This window comes from Haemorhous mexicanus, chromosome 5 (assembly GCF_027477595.1).
Source record: "Haemorhous mexicanus isolate bHaeMex1 chromosome 5, bHaeMex1.pri, whole genome shotgun sequence".
NCBI lineage: Eukaryota > Metazoa > Chordata > Aves > Passeriformes > Fringillidae > Haemorhous > Haemorhous mexicanus.
This window is the reverse complement of record NC_082345.1, coordinates 17,386,550-17,401,448: the sequence shown is the minus strand read 5'-3', so window position 1 is coordinate 17,401,448 and position 14,899 is coordinate 17,386,550. Positions and strand designations below refer to the sequence as shown.

General features: G+C 54.7%; 3 protein-coding genes across 3 annotated transcripts; all 3 read right to left on the bottom strand.

Moving 5' to 3' along the window:
- Positions 1-1,617: 1,617 nt before the first annotated feature.
- LOC132328028 (inositol 1,4,5-trisphosphate receptor-interacting protein-like 1) lies at positions 1,618-3,312 on the bottom strand. Its single transcript, XM_059847815.1, has one exon. The coding sequence runs from the start codon at positions 3,310-3,312 to the stop codon at positions 1,618-1,620; it is 1,695 nt and encodes a 564-aa protein (XP_059703798.1).
- A 3,587-nt stretch (positions 3,313-6,899) lies between these two features.
- Positions 6,900-8,594, bottom strand: LOC132328027 (inositol 1,4,5-trisphosphate receptor-interacting protein-like 1). The gene has a single exon (XM_059847814.1). It carries the CDS (start codon positions 8,592-8,594, stop codon positions 6,900-6,902), a length of 1,695 nt encoding a protein of 564 aa, XP_059703797.1.
- Positions 8,595-12,177: 3,583 nt separating this feature from the next.
- LOC132328026 (inositol 1,4,5-trisphosphate receptor-interacting protein-like 1) lies at positions 12,178-13,873 on the bottom strand. The gene is given in 2 exon segments (XM_059847813.1): positions 12,178-12,465; positions 12,467-13,873. Coding segments are annotated over 2 exon segments (1,695 nt in total).
- Between the last annotated feature and the right edge of the window lie 1,026 nt (positions 13,874-14,899).

Sequence of the window (14,899 nt, the reverse complement as noted above, 5' to 3'; positions counted from 1 at the left end):
TGGGAGGGGCTGTGGTGTGGACAAGGGCCTGCAGGGACAGCACCAGGCCCAGTGGCTTCCCACCGACAGCGGGCAGGCTTGGGCTGGAGATGCGCAAGACATTCTTGCCTCTCAGGCTGCTGAGGCCCTGGCCCACGCTGCTGCCCACAGCAGCTGAGGCTGCCCCATCCCGGGCAGTGTTGCAGGCCAGGCTGGGCGGGGCTTGGAGCAACCGGGCCTAGCGGAAGGTCTCCCTGCCCTTGGCAGCAAGGTTGCAGCCAGACCATTTTTAAGGACCCTTCCAAGGCAGGCTCTTCTGGCAGCCTGTGATCACAGGGGCCGAGGGCAGCTGGACCTAATTTCTGATTAGAACCAATTCAGCACTGCAAGTTTGGCTAATTTCAAGGAGATTCTTCACAAGCCCAGATTCGCAACTTGTGACTTTAACCTCTACTATAGGCCTGGCTGAGATTACAATAAAGTCTTGCACAATCTAGCTTCTGGAATACTGTAGTTTATTGAATCAAGAGCCACGAACTTTCTAGGTTGCTACTCCTAAAAGCACTAACTACAGAGCACAATGCTTTGTCCCCAGCAGACAGAGACACGATCTATGGCCTTACTTCTACATTACAAACAATTCCTACGTGCGATATGTAACGGTATAATAGTTATGTATGTTATAAAGGTATCAATTTTATGAAAATCTTTTCCAGATATAAATGCCCTAAGAGCGTTAGTATGTATTGCAACTTAGAGTGACACTAAATACTGGCTATGTGCTATTCTAAAACCAAAATTACATATTTGACTCTACAGAATCATTTCTTACCATGATATCATAGTTACATCATTCGTACCCTTGATACTATTTATATTATTCTATTGGCTTTTAGTAGATTTTACTATTATATACGATAATTGATAACCTTTCTAGCATATCTTATGTATACATAGATAGATACATAGATAGACAGACAGATAGACAGATAGATAGATAGACAGATAGTTACATAGATACATAGATACATAGATAGATGGATCCACATTAACAGTCTAGATCTTTACGTATACAAAATATCAGGTCAGCTCCAACACAGTTGCTACAATGCTGACCTGAAGGATTCCCATGCGGGAACAAGGAGAAACACCGTCCACTGACGGATCCCAAACATTGCCCGGGAGTCTCTCTCCCCAGACAGAGTCAAGAAGCTCGACCCGAACGCAATCCTTTGTGGTGCACGGCGCGAAGACCTGCCTGGAGCACCCCTGAAGCAAATGATGCCACCAGTGGTCCTTTCAAACATTCCCTCGTCAGGCCTTCTGAGATCGGCTTCTTTGCACAAGGTGAAGCTCTCGGGGGGAAAAGGGACTCAAAGAGAGAGGTGGGCGAGTAAGAGCGTCTCCTCTTGTGTGATCCTTGATCTTTGTAGCCAATCAGGTGATCGCCGGAGGCAGTGCCGGGGAGGCTGTTGAGACGACACTGCTGCTGCTGCTGATGGCACAGTGCTGCCACGCAGCGTTTTCCCTTCCCTCTCCAGAGCCCACGTTCTCCCCTCTTTTCCCACCTGCTGAGAGCTGGTCCTCTGCCGCCAGGCGCGAGGCTCACAAGCACAGCTCTGTGCAGGAGAACCTCTTTCACTGCTCATTTTTAAGGATTCGTTTGAGCCAGTGGTGCAGATCCACGTACTGGCTCACTGCCTGGGAGTGGGCAACCGGATCCATCTCCAGGTCGTGGAAGAGATTGCGTGACCGGGCCATTAGGACCTCTGGGGGCAAGCTGATCCCCTGAGGAAGCCTCTGGTTGCCCACAATGAAGTGATTGAGGTGTCTCATTTCCACACATGTGCGCAGGCTCTCGCTGATATCCATCAGCCGCCTCACAAAATGCCTCCTGCGCCACTGTGACGCGGGTAAGACGCTCAGCATGTGCATGACAATGGTCTTGATGGTATAGGTGGAGAAGCCCAAGCCCAGCTGAAGACGAGTGAAGAACTGCAGACATTTCAGGTGCAAGCTGTCAGGGGGGGCCCGCCTGGCGATGTACCTGAAGAACTTCATCTCGGCCACGGCGTAGCTCTCCGGCCAGATTGTGCTTGAGGTGTGGGCTTGCCTCGGCTGACTGCTGACAAAGACGTCTGAGTTGCCTTGCCGCACCCCAAACAGCAGCTCGATCCGGTAGCTTTCTCTGCCGTTGGTCACCTTCAACTGGCAAGAGCGTCTGGAGGGCAGCAGCACTAAATGCCAACGGTGTGACTCAAGCAAAGCCGGCCAGATTGCTCTCACCAGTTGGTAGAACCAGCGGGCAGTTTTCTCCACGTCCAGGTAGGAGCCCGTGCACAGGGTATGAAGGAGGCTGGGATCCTGACACCTCCTGAGCTCCTCCTCAGGGTGGTGCAGGAAGCACAGCATGTTCTTATCCTGCTGCTCCCTGGTGCAGGTGCACTCCTGCTGCACGCGGACGTGGAAGTTCCTCAGGCGCCTCTGCCCTGCAGTGCCCAGCTCTAGGTGGAAGCTGTGCCCTCGAGGAGGTGTCATGGGTATGAGCACCTGGTACACAACATCCTGCTCACGGGGACTCCAACCTTCGAAGGCACTGCCCACCCCGATAGCTCCTTGCAGCACCGGATAGAAACTGTTGGACAAGACCCGTCGAAAGTAAATTGCAAAATGCTCCATCAGGGTTCTTGTCCACGTGCATCCTTCCTGCAGGTCCTGCACAGGCCACTGTATGCGCTCCATCACGATCCTTCCAAAGTTATCGGCACGATGGCGGTATTGTTCCACTTCATTTCCAACATCATTGGCGATTGCTGCATTTGCAGCCTCATGGCCAACTTCATTCGCAGCACCATCACGTTCTTCATTCGCAGCAGCATTGTCGACCTCCTGGGCCTGGCCGTCATCACTGTCGCTTTCCTCCCCATCCAGGTCACTGTCTCCTTCCTCTTCATTTCCGACATCTTCTTCATTTGCATCCGCAATTTCGACTCCCTCTTCATTCCCACCACCATGTCCTTCTTCACGCTCCTCTCTCCTCAGGCTCCTTTTCCTCCCCCAATACCAGAGTGCCAGGAGAAGGAGCAGGAGCCCAGCAAGAGCCCAGACCTGCCAGTGCTGCCAGGCAGAGCAGAGCAGGTCTCCCCAGGCCCAGGCACCCTGCTTCAGGACCAGCTGCTCCACCTCCCGCTCCAGACCAATCGTCTCCTCTTCCCGGAGCTTGGCACGCACCTCCGTTCGCAGACGTGTCACCTCGTCCAAGCCATCACCCACGGGCTGTGGGTACGGGACAGCAATTTGCAAGAGCAAGAGCCACAACACCCAGGTATCCATGGTCTGCAGGAGGGTGGAGAGAAGGCCTTGAGAGGGGCTGTGAGGGAGGCAGCTGGCACCGGGGGCAGCAGCGACGGGAATCCCAGGGATCTGGGAGCAGGAAGGACAGGACCCCAGAGAGCTGGCAAGCAGCCAGGCCCGTTCCGCTGCCCCAGCAGCAGCAGCGGCAGCAGCGGCAGGGTGCCCTGCCCAAGGCTGTGCCATGAGGGGCTGCTCCTGGATGCAGGAGGAAAAGCCAGCCCCGGGTGCAGCGTTTCTGCCCCGGCCCTTGTCCCCAGCCCGGCCTCCCCGCCACGTGTGCACTCACCGCTTGCCCAAGCAATACGGGGCCAGCGTCACCTGCTGGGGCCTTGCATAGCTGCCCCCAATTGTGACATGGCCCCATGATGTCATGGATGTCACAGTACACCGCAGCCAGCCCAGCCCCGCCCTTTGTCCCCACCCCAGCTCGGACTGTCGGAGGGGCCCTGGGGTGCTGGTTAAGGCAGCCTTTGAGCGAATCTTCTTCAAAGAACCTCTCTTGGTCCTTCTCTTGTCCTTCTTATCAGCTGCCCTCCACTGGCAATCTCATAGATATCAACGTTGGGAGGCAGCCTTGAGCATCACGGAGTCTAAGCCTTGACTCCACGCTGAGCTTCAGCTAAATCTCCGAGTCTCTAAAAGGTGCCCTTTGGTTTCAGGCTCGCTGCTTTTCTGAAGGATGAGCATGACAGCATCCTCTTGCTGCCCCACAAGCACCTGTGGGAGAGCGCTCATTTTTTCTGCTGCAGAAAGTGTTTCCCAGCACAATTACCAGATGCTCTGCATTCCAAAGACGTATTTTGGGCGACCGGTTCCGGATAGATTGGTCTGTCCTTCTGTGCATAAACTGGCACAGCTACACGGACTGCAGTGACGAACCGCCATCTAAGAGTCACAGGCTGGTGTTGTTGGCCTTCCCCCTGATTCCTAGCTACAAATGCTCAACCCCATCAGCACCAGCATTAAGCTCTAGACAGGGGGAACGGCGCCTTTATACATAGAGGGTGGGTGACCCCAGCGCCACTCCTTCCCTTCCTGTGCCTTCTGCGGGGTTATAAAGATATAAAACAGAGGGAGCAGCTGGCCTGAAGGCCTCAGGGTTTTATTTCATCCTCGTTTTATAACGGAAACAGAGGTAATCCTGTAAGTACTTTAATTATAAAACGGAACCAGTGTGGACCACTGGGGAGCAGGCCCGGACCGTTGGGGGACGCCAGCAGCTATTGGCTGTTTGACCGGGTGGCAACTGGTTCAACCAATACGGATGGATTGAGCAGGCAGACATTCAGATCTACAAAGGAAGAGAGCACTCAATGCAAGCTGGTTGCTGTGCATGAACCTTGGTGTGTGTGTATGGTCCCATTCCGGCCTCCGCAATCAAAGGGACAGAGGGGTTCCGTACAGTAGGCAATTCGGCAAGTCTTGTACCTTCCGAGTACCTCAGGCAGTGGGAGAAGAAAGAGGGCGATGGACCTGGGAATTAGGATACAAAAAGGAGGCTGCGCCCTTGTCCTGGGTCTCAACAAATCCAGACACCCCACGGCAAATGTCCCTTGGCCTCTCCCTTTATTCCAATAACATTACAGGACTCCTCTGTGTCTTTCCTGCACGTAACCCCTGGCGTCGTGAAGTTTTTTTCCACACAGGGAGACGCCCTGCTCCTTCAGTGCCCACTCTCCAGCTCTCCTCTGCTTTCTAGCACATCTAGAAGCCCGTGTCCTTGCCGCTGCACGGATCCCCCACGGCTCTCTGCCAGCCGCACTCCAGAGCTCCCAGCTCCAGCTGGCAGGGCCTCAGCGCCCGCCCTGTGGCCTCCCGTCCCGACGGCCACACCAGGCCCTGCTTGCTGCCCTCATGGCGGCACTCCTGGCCCCAAGTGCTCTCCAAGGCCTTCTCCGGGGGCACCTTCCTGCGGCCTTTCAGTCCCTGCACCAGGCCCAGCAGGGACCTGGGAGGGGCTGTGGTGTGGACAAGGGCCTGCAGGGACAGCACCAGGCCCAGTGGCTTCCCACCGACAGCGGGCAGGCTTGGGCTGGAGATGCGCAAGACATTCTTGCCTCTCAGGCTGCTGAGGCCCTGGCCCACGCTGCTGCCCACAGCAGCTGAGGCTGCCCCATCCCGGGCAGTGTTGCAGGCCAGGCTGGGCGGGGCTTGGAGCAACCGGGCCTAGCGGAAGGTCTCCCTGCCCTTGGCAGCAAGGTTGCAGCCAGACCATTTTTAAGGACCCTTCCAAGGCAGGCTCTTCTGGCAGCCTGTGATCACAGGGGCCGAGGGCAGCTGGACCTAATTTCTGATTAGAACCAATTCAGCACTGCAAGTTTGGCTAATTTCAAGGAGATTCTTCACAAGCCCAGATTCGCAACTTGTGACTTTAACCTCTACTATAGGCCTGGCTGAGATTACAATAAAGTCTTGCACAATCTAGCTTCTGGAATACTGTAGTTTATTGAATCAAGAGCCACGAACTTTCTAGGTTGCTACTCCTAAAAGCACTAACTACAGAGCACAATGCTTTGTCCCCAGCAGACAGAGACACGATCTATGGCCTTACTTCTACATTACAAACAATTCCTACGTGCGATATGTAACGGTATAATAGTTATGTATGTTATAAAGGTATCAATTTTATGAAAATCTTTTCCAGATATAAATGCCCTAAGAGCGTTAGTATGTATTGCAACTTAGAGTGACACTAAATACTGGCTATGTGCTATTCTAAAACCAAAATTACATATTTGACTCTACAGAATCATTTCTTACCATGATATCATAGTTACATCATTCGTACCCTTGATACTATTTATATTATTCTATTGGCTTTTAGTAGATTTTACTATTATATACGATAATTGATAACCTTTCTAGCATATCTTATGTATACATAGATAGATACATAGATAGACAGACAGATAGACAGATAGATAGATAGACAGATAGTTACATAGATACATAGATACATAGATAGATGGATCCACATTAACAGTCTAGATCTTTACGTATACAAAATATCAGGTCAGCTCCAACACAGTTGCTACAATGCTGACCTGAAGGATTCCCATGCGGGAACAAGGAGAAACACCGTCCACTGACGGATCCCAAACATTGCCCGGGAGTCTCTCTCCCCAGACAGAGTCAAGAAGCTCGACCCGAACGCAATCCTTTGTGGTGCACGGCGCGAAGACCTGCCTGGAGCACCCCTGAAGCAAATGATGCCACCAGTGGTCCTTTCAAACATTCCCTCGTCAGGCCTTCTGAGATCGGCTTCTTTGCACAAGGTGAAGCTCTCGGGGGGAAAAGGGACTCAAAGAGAGAGGTGGGCGAGTAAGAGCGTCTCCTCTTGTGTGATCCTTGATCTTTGTAGCCAATCAGGTGATCGCCGGAGGCAGTGCCGGGGAGGCTGTTGAGACGACACTGCTGCTGCTGCTGATGGCACAGTGCTGCCACGCAGCGTTTTCCCTTCCCTCTCCAGAGCCCACGTTCTCCCCTCTTTTCCCACCTGCTGAGAGCTGGTCCTCTGCCGCCAGGCGCGAGGCTCACAAGCACAGCTCTGTGCAGGAGAACCTCTTTCACTGCTCATTTTTAAGGATTCGTTTGAGCCAGTGGTGCAGATCCACGTACTGGCTCACTGCCTGGGAGTGGGCAACCGGATCCATCTCCAGGTCGTGGAAGAGATTGCGTGACCGGGCCATTAGGACCTCTGGGGGCAAGCTGATCCCCTGAGGAAGCCTCTGGTTGCCCACAATGAAGTGATTGAGGTGTCTCATTTCCACACATGTGCGCAGGCTCTCGCTGATATCCATCAGCCGCCTCACAAAATGCCTCCTGCGCCACTGTGACGCGGGTAAGACGCTCAGCATGTGCATGACAATGGTCTTGATGGTATAGGTGGAGAAGCCCAAGCCCAGCTGAAGACGAGTGAAGAACTGCAGACATTTCAGGTGCAAGCTGTCAGGGGGGGCCCGCCTGGCGATGTACCTGAAGAACTTCATCTCGGCCACGGCGTAGCTCTCCGGCCAGATTGTGCTTGAGGTGTGGGCTTGCCTCGGCTGACTGCTGACAAAGACGTCTGAGTTGCCTTGCCGCACCCCAAACAGCAGCTCGATCCGGTAGCTTTCTCTGCCGTTGGTCACCTTCAACTGGCAAGAGCGTCTGGAGGGCAGCAGCACTAAATGCCAACGGTGTGACTCAAGCAAAGCCGGCCAGATTGCTCTCACCAGTTGGTAGAACCAGCGGGCAGTTTTCTCCACGTCCAGGTAGGAGCCCGTGCACAGGGTATGAAGGAGGCTGGGATCCTGACACCTCCTGAGCTCCTCCTCAGGGTGGTGCAGGAAGCACAGCATGTTCTTATCCTGCTGCTCCCTGGTGCAGGTGCACTCCTGCTGCACGCGGACGTGGAAGTTCCTCAGGCGCCTCTGCCCTGCAGTGCCCAGCTCTAGGTGGAAGCTGTGCCCTCGAGGAGGTGTCATGGGTATGAGCACCTGGTACACAACATCCTGCTCACGGGGACTCCAACCTTCGAAGGCACTGCCCACCCCGATAGCTCCTTGCAGCACCGGATAGAAACTGTTGGACAAGACCCGTCGAAAGTAAATTGCAAAATGCTCCATCAGGGTTCTTGTCCACGTGCATCCTTCCTGCAGGTCCTGCACAGGCCACTGTATGCGCTCCATCACGATCCTTCCAAAGTTATCGGCACGATGGCGGTATTGTTCCACTTCATTTCCAACATCATTGGCGTTTGCTGCATTTGCAGCCTCATGGCCAACTTCATTCGCAGCACCATCACGTTCTTCATTCGCAGCAGCATTGTCGACCTCCTGGGCCTGGCCGTCATCACTGTCGCTTTCCTCCCCATCCAGGTCACTGTCTCCTTCCTCTTCATTTCCGACATCTTCTTCATTTGCATCCGCAATTTCGACTCCCTCTTCATTCCCACCACCATGTCCTTCTTCACGCTCCTCTCTCCTCAGGCTCCTTTTCCTCCCCCAATACCAGAGTGCCAGGAGAAGGAGCAGGAGCCCAGCAAGAGCCCAGACCTGCCAGTGCTGCCAGGCAGAGCAGAGCAGGTCTCCCCAGGCCCAGGCACCCTGCTTCAGGACCAGCTGCTCCACCTCCCGCTCCAGACCAATCGTCTCCTCTTCCCGGAGCTTGGCACGCACCTCCGTTCGCAGACGTGTCACCTCGTCCAAGCCATCACCCACGGGCTGTGGGTACGGGACAGCAATTTGCAAGAGCAAGAGCCACAACACCCAGGTATCCATGGTCTGCAGGAGGGTGGAGAGAAGGCCTTGAGAGGGGCTGTGAGGGAGGCAGCTGGCACCGGGGGCAGCAGCGACGGGAATCCCAGGGATCTGGGAGCAGGAAGGACAGGACCCCAGAGAGCTGGCAAGCAGCCAGGCCCGTTCCGCTGCCCCAGCAGCAGCAGCGGCAGCAGCGGCAGGGTGCCCTGCCCAAGGCTGTGCCATGAGGGGCTGCTCCTGGATGCAGGAGGAAAAGCCAGCCCCGGGTGCAGCGTTTCTGCCCCGGCCCTTGTCCCCAGCCCGGCCTCCCCGCCACGTGTGCACTCACCGCTTGCCCAAGCAATACGGGGCCAGCGTCACCTGCTGGGGCCTTGCATAGCTGCCCCCAATTGTGACATGGCCCCATGATGTCATGGATGTCACAGTACACCGCAGCCAGCCCAGCCCCGCTCTTTGTCCCCACCCCAGCTCGGACTGTCGGAGGGGCCCTGGGGTGCTGGTTAAGGCAGCCTTTGAGCGAATCTTCTTCAAAGAACCTCTCTTGGTCCTTCTCTTGTCCTTCTTATCAGCTGCCCTCCACTGGCAATCTCATAGATATCAACGTTGGGAGGCAGCCTTGAGCATCACGGAGTCTAAGCCTTGACTCCACGCTGAGCTTCAGCTAAATCTCCGAGTCTCTAAAAGGTGCCCTTTGGTTTCAGGCTCGCTGCTTTTCTGAAGGATGAGCATGACAGCATCCTCTTGCTGCCCCACAAGCACCTGTGGGAGAGCGCTCATTTTTTCTGCTGCAGAAAGTGTTTCCCAGCACAATTACCAGATGCTCTGCATTCCAAAGACGTATTTTGGGCGACCGGTTCCGGATAGATTGGTCTGTCCTTCTGTGCATAAACTGGCACAGCTACACGGACTGCAGTGACGAACCGCCATCTAAGAGTCACAGGCTGGTGTTGTTGGCCTTCCCCCTGATTCCTAGCTACAAATGCTCAACCCCATCAGCACCAGCATTAAGCTCTAGACAGGGGGAACGGCGCCTTTATACATAGAGGGTGGGTGACCCCAGCGCCACTCCTTCCCTTCCTGTGCCTTCTGCGGGGTTATAAAGATATAAAACAGAGGGAGCAGCTGGCCTGAAGGCCTCAGGGTTTTATTTCATCCTCGTTTTATAACGGAAACAGAGGTAATCCTGTAAGTACTTTAATTATAAAACGGAACCAGTGTGGACCACTGGGGAGCAGGCCCGGACCGTTGGGGGACGCCAGCAGCTATTGGCTGTTTGACCGGGTGGCAACTGGTTCAACCAATACGGATGGATTGAGCAGGCAGACATTCAGATCTACAAAGGAAGAGAGCACTCAATGCAAGCTGGTTGCTGTGCATGAACCTTGGTGTGTGTGTATGGTCCCATTCCGGCCTCCGCAATCAAAGGGACAGAGGGGTTCCGTACAGTAGGCAATTCGGCAAGTCTTGTACCTTCCGAGTACCTCAGGCAGTGGGAGAAGAAAGAGGGCGATGGACCTGGGAATTAGGATACAAAAAGGAGGCTGCGCCCTTGTCCTGGGTCTCAACAAATCCAGACACCCCACGGCAAATGTCCCTTGGCCTCTCCCTTTATTCCAATAACATTACAGGACTCCTCTGTGTCTTTCCTGCACGTAACCCCTGGCGTCGTGAAGTTTTTTTCCACACAGGGAGACGCCCTGCTCCTTCAGTGCCCACTCTCCAGCTCTCCTCTGCTTTCTAGCACATCTAGAAGCCCGTGTCCTTGCCGCTGCACGGATCCCCCACGGCTCTCTGCCAGCCGCACTCCAGAGCTCCCAGCTCCAGCTGGCAGGGCCTCAGCGCCCGCCCTGTGGCCTCCCGTCCCGACGGCCACACCAGGCCCTGCTTGCTGCCCTCATGGCGGCACTCCTGGCCCCAAGTGCTCTCCAAGGCCTTCTCCGGGGGCACCTTCCTGCGGCCTTTCAGTCCCTGCACCAGGCCCAGCAGGGACCTGGGAGGGGCTGTGGTGTGGACAAGGGCCTGCAGGGACAGCACCAGGCCCAGTGGCTTCCCACCGACAGCGGGCAGGCTTGGGCTGGAGATGCGCAAGACATTCTTGCCTCTCAGGCTGCTGAGGCCCTGGCCCACGCTGCTGCCCACAGCAGCTGAGGCTGCCCCATCCCGGGCAGTGTTGCAGGCCAGGCTGGGCAGGGCTTGGAGCAACCGGGCCTAGCGGAAGGTCTCCCTGCCCTTGGCAGCAAGGTTGCAGCCAGACCATTTTTAAGGACCCTTCCAAGGCAGGCTCTTCTGGCAGCCTGTGATCACAGGGGCCGAGGGCAGCTGGACCTAATTTCTGATTAGAACCAATTCAGCACTGCAAGTTTGGCTAATTTCAAGGAGATTCTTCACAAGCCCAGATTCGCAACTTGTGACTTTAACCTCTACTATAGGCCTGGCTGAGATTACAATAAAGTCTTGCACAATCTAGCTTCTGGAATACTGTAGTTTATTGAATCAAGAGCCACGAACTTTCTAGGTTGCTACTCCTAAAAGCACTAACTACAGAGCACAATGCTTTGTCCCCAGCAGACAGAGACACGATCTATGGCCTTACTTCTACATTACAAACAATTCCTACGTGCGATATGTAACGGTATAATAGTTATGTATGTTATAAAGGTATCAATTTTATGAAAATCTTTTCCAGATATAAATGCCCTAAGAGCGTTAGTATGTATCGCAACTTAGAGTGACACTAAATACTGGCTATGTGCTATTCTAAAACCAAAATTACATATTTGACTCTACAGAATCATTTCTTACCATGATATCATAGTTACATCATTCGTATCCTTGATACTATTTATATTATTCTATTGGCTTTTAGTAGATTTTACTATTATATACGATAATTGATAACCTTTCTAGCATATCTTATGTATACATAGATAGATAGATAGATAGACAGATAGACAGATAGATAGATAGACAGATAGTTACATAGATACATAGATACATAGATAGATGGATCCACATTAACAGTCTAGATCTTTACGTATACAAAATATCAGGTCAGCTCCAACACAGTTGCTACAATGCTGACCTGAAGGATTCCCATGCGGGAACAAGGAGAAACACCGTCCACTGACGGATCCCAAACATTGCCCGGGAGTCTCTCTCCCCAGACAGAGTCAAGAAGCTCGACCCGAAGGCAATCCTTTGTGGTGCACGGCGCAAAGACCTGCCTGGAGCACCCCTGAAGCAAATGATGCCACCAGTGGTCCTTTCAAACATTCCCTCGTCAGGCCTTCTGAGATCGGCTTCTTTGCACAAGGTGAAGCTCTCGGGGGGAAAAGGGACTCAAAGAGAGAGGTGGGCGAGTAAGAGCGTCTCCTCTTGTGTGATCCTTGATCTTTGTAGCCAATCAGGTGATCGCCGGAGGCAGTGCCGGGGAGGCTGTTGAGACGACACTGCTGCTGCTGCTGATGGCACAGTGCTGCCACGCAGCGTTTTCCCTTCCCTCTCCGGAGCCCACGTTCTCCCCTCTTTTCCCACCTGCTGAGAGCTGGTCCTCTGCCGCCAGGCGCGAGGCTCACAAGCACAGCTCTGTGCAGGAGAACCTCTTTCACTGCTCATTTTTAAGGATTCGTTTGAGCCAGTGGTGCAGATCCACGTACTGGCTCACTGCCTGGGAGTGGGCAACCGGATCCATCTCCAGGTCGTGGAAGAGATTGCGTGACCGGGCCATTAGGACCTCTGGGGGCAAGCTGATCCCCTGAGGAAGCCTCTGGTTGCCCACAATGAAGTGATTGAGGTGTCTCATTTCCACACATGTGCGCAGGCTCTCGCTGATATCCATCAGCCGCCTCACAAAATGCCTCCTGCGCCACTGTGACGCGGGTAAGACGCTCAGCCATGTGCATGACAATGGTCTTGATGGTATAGGTGGAGAAGCCCAAGCCCAGCTGAAGACGAGTGAAGAACTGCAGGCATTTCAGGTGCAAGCTGTCAGGGGGGGCCCGCCTGGCGATGTACCTGAAGAACTTCATCTCGGCCACGGCGTAGCTCTCCGGCCAGATTGTGCTTGAGGTGTGGGCTTGCCTCGGCTGACTGCTGACAAAGACGTCTGAGTTGCCTTGCCGCACCCCAAACAGCAGCTCGATCCGGTAGCTTTCTCTGCCGTTGGTCACCTTCAACTGGCAAGAGCGTCTGGAGGGCAGCAGCACTAAATGCCAACGGTGTGACTCAAGCAAAGCCGGCCAGATTGCTCTCACCAGTTGGTAGAACCAGCGGGCAGTTTTCTCCACGTCCAGGTAGGAGCCCGTGCACAGGGTATGAAGGAGGCTGGGATCCTGACACCTCCTGAGCTCCTCCTCAGGGTGGTGCAGGAAGCACAGCATGTTCTTATCCTGCTGCTCCCTGGTGCAGGTGCACTCCTGCTGCACGCGGACGTGGAAGTTCCTCAGGCGCCTCTGCCCTGCAGTGCCCAGCTCTAGGTGGAAGCTGTGCCCTCGAGGAGGTGTCATGGGTATGAGCACCTGGTACACAACATCCTGCTCACGGGGACTCCAACCTTCGAAGGCACTGCCCACCCCGATAGCTCCTTGCAGCACCGGATAGAAACTGTTGGACAAGACCCGTCGAAAGTAAATTGCAAAATGCTCCATCAGGGTTCTTGTCCATGTGCATCCTTCCTGCAGGTCCTGCACAGGCCACTGTATGCGCTCCATCACGATCCTTCCAAAGTTATCGGCACGATGGCGGTATTGTTCCACTTCATTTCCAACATCATTGGCGTTTGCTGCATTTGCAGCCTCATGGCCAACTTCATTCGCAGCACCATCACGTTCTTCATTAGCAGCAGCATCGTCGACCTCCTGGGCCTGGCCGTCATCACTGTCGCTTTCCTCCCCATCCAGGTCACTGTCTCCTTCCTCTTCATTTCCGACATCTTCTTCATTTGCATCCGCAATTTCGACTCCCTCTTCATTCCCACCACCATGTCCTTCTTCACGCTCCTCTCTCCTCAGGCTCCTTTTCCTCCCCCAATACCACAGTGCCAGGAGAAGGAGCAGGAGCCCAGCAAGAGCCCAGACCTGCCAGTGCTGCCAGGCAGAGCAGAGCAGGTCTCCCCAGGCCCAGGCACCCTGCTTCAGGACCAGCTGCTCCACCTCCCGCTCCAGACCAATCGTCTCCTCTTCCCGGAGCTTGGCACGCACCTCCGTTCGCAGACGTGTCACCTCGTCCAAGCCATCACCCACGGGCTGTGGGTACGGGACAGCAATTTGCAAGAGCAAGAGCCACAACACCCAGGTATCCATGGTCTGCAGGAGGGTGGAGAGAAGGCCTTGAGAGGGGCTGTGAGGGAGGCAGCTGGCACCGGGGGCAGCAGCGATGGGAATCCCAGGGATCTGGGAGCAGGAAGGACAGGACCCCAGAGAGCTGGCAAGCAGCCAGGCCCGTTCCGCTGCCCCAGCAGCAGCAGCGGCAGCAGCGGCAGGGTGCCCTGCCCAAGGCTGTGCCATGAGGGGCTGCTCCTGGATGCAGGAGGAAAAGCCAGCCCCGGGTGCAGCGTTTCTGCCCCGGCCCTTGTCCCCAGCCCGGCCTCCCCGCCACGTGTGCACTCACCGCTTGCCCAAGCAATACGGGGCCAGCGTCACCTGCTGGGGCCTTGCATAGCTGCCCCCAATTGTGACATGGCCCCATGATGTCATGGATGTCACAGTACACCGCAGCCAGCCCAGCCCCGCCCTTTGTCCCCACCCCAGCTCGGACTGTCGGAGGGGCCCTGGGGTGCTGGTTAAGGCAGCCTTTGAGCGAATCTTCTTCAAAGAACCTCTCTTGGTCCTTCTCTTGTCCTTCTTATCAGCTGCCCTCCACTGGCAATCTCATAGATATCAACGTTGGGAGGCAGCCTTGAGCATCACGGAGTCTAAGCCTTGACTCCACGCTGAGCTTCAGCTAAATCTCCGAGTCTCTAAAAGGTGCCCTTTGGTTTCAGGCTCGCTGCTTTTCTGAAGGATGAGCATGACAGCATCCTCTTGCTGCCCCACAAGCACCTGTGGGAGAGCGCTCATTTTTTCTGCTGCAGAAAGTGTTTCCCAGCACAATTACCAGATGCTCTGCATTCCAAAGACGTATTTTGGGCGACCGGTTCCGGATAGATTGGTCTGTCCTTCTGTGCATAAACTGGCACAGCTACACGGACTGCAGTGACGAACCGCCATCTAAGAGGCTGGTGTTGTTGGCCTTCCCCCTGATTCCTAGCTACAAATGCTCAACCCCATCAGCACCAGCATTAAGCTCTAGACAGGGGGAACGGCGCCTTTATACATAGAGGGTGGGTG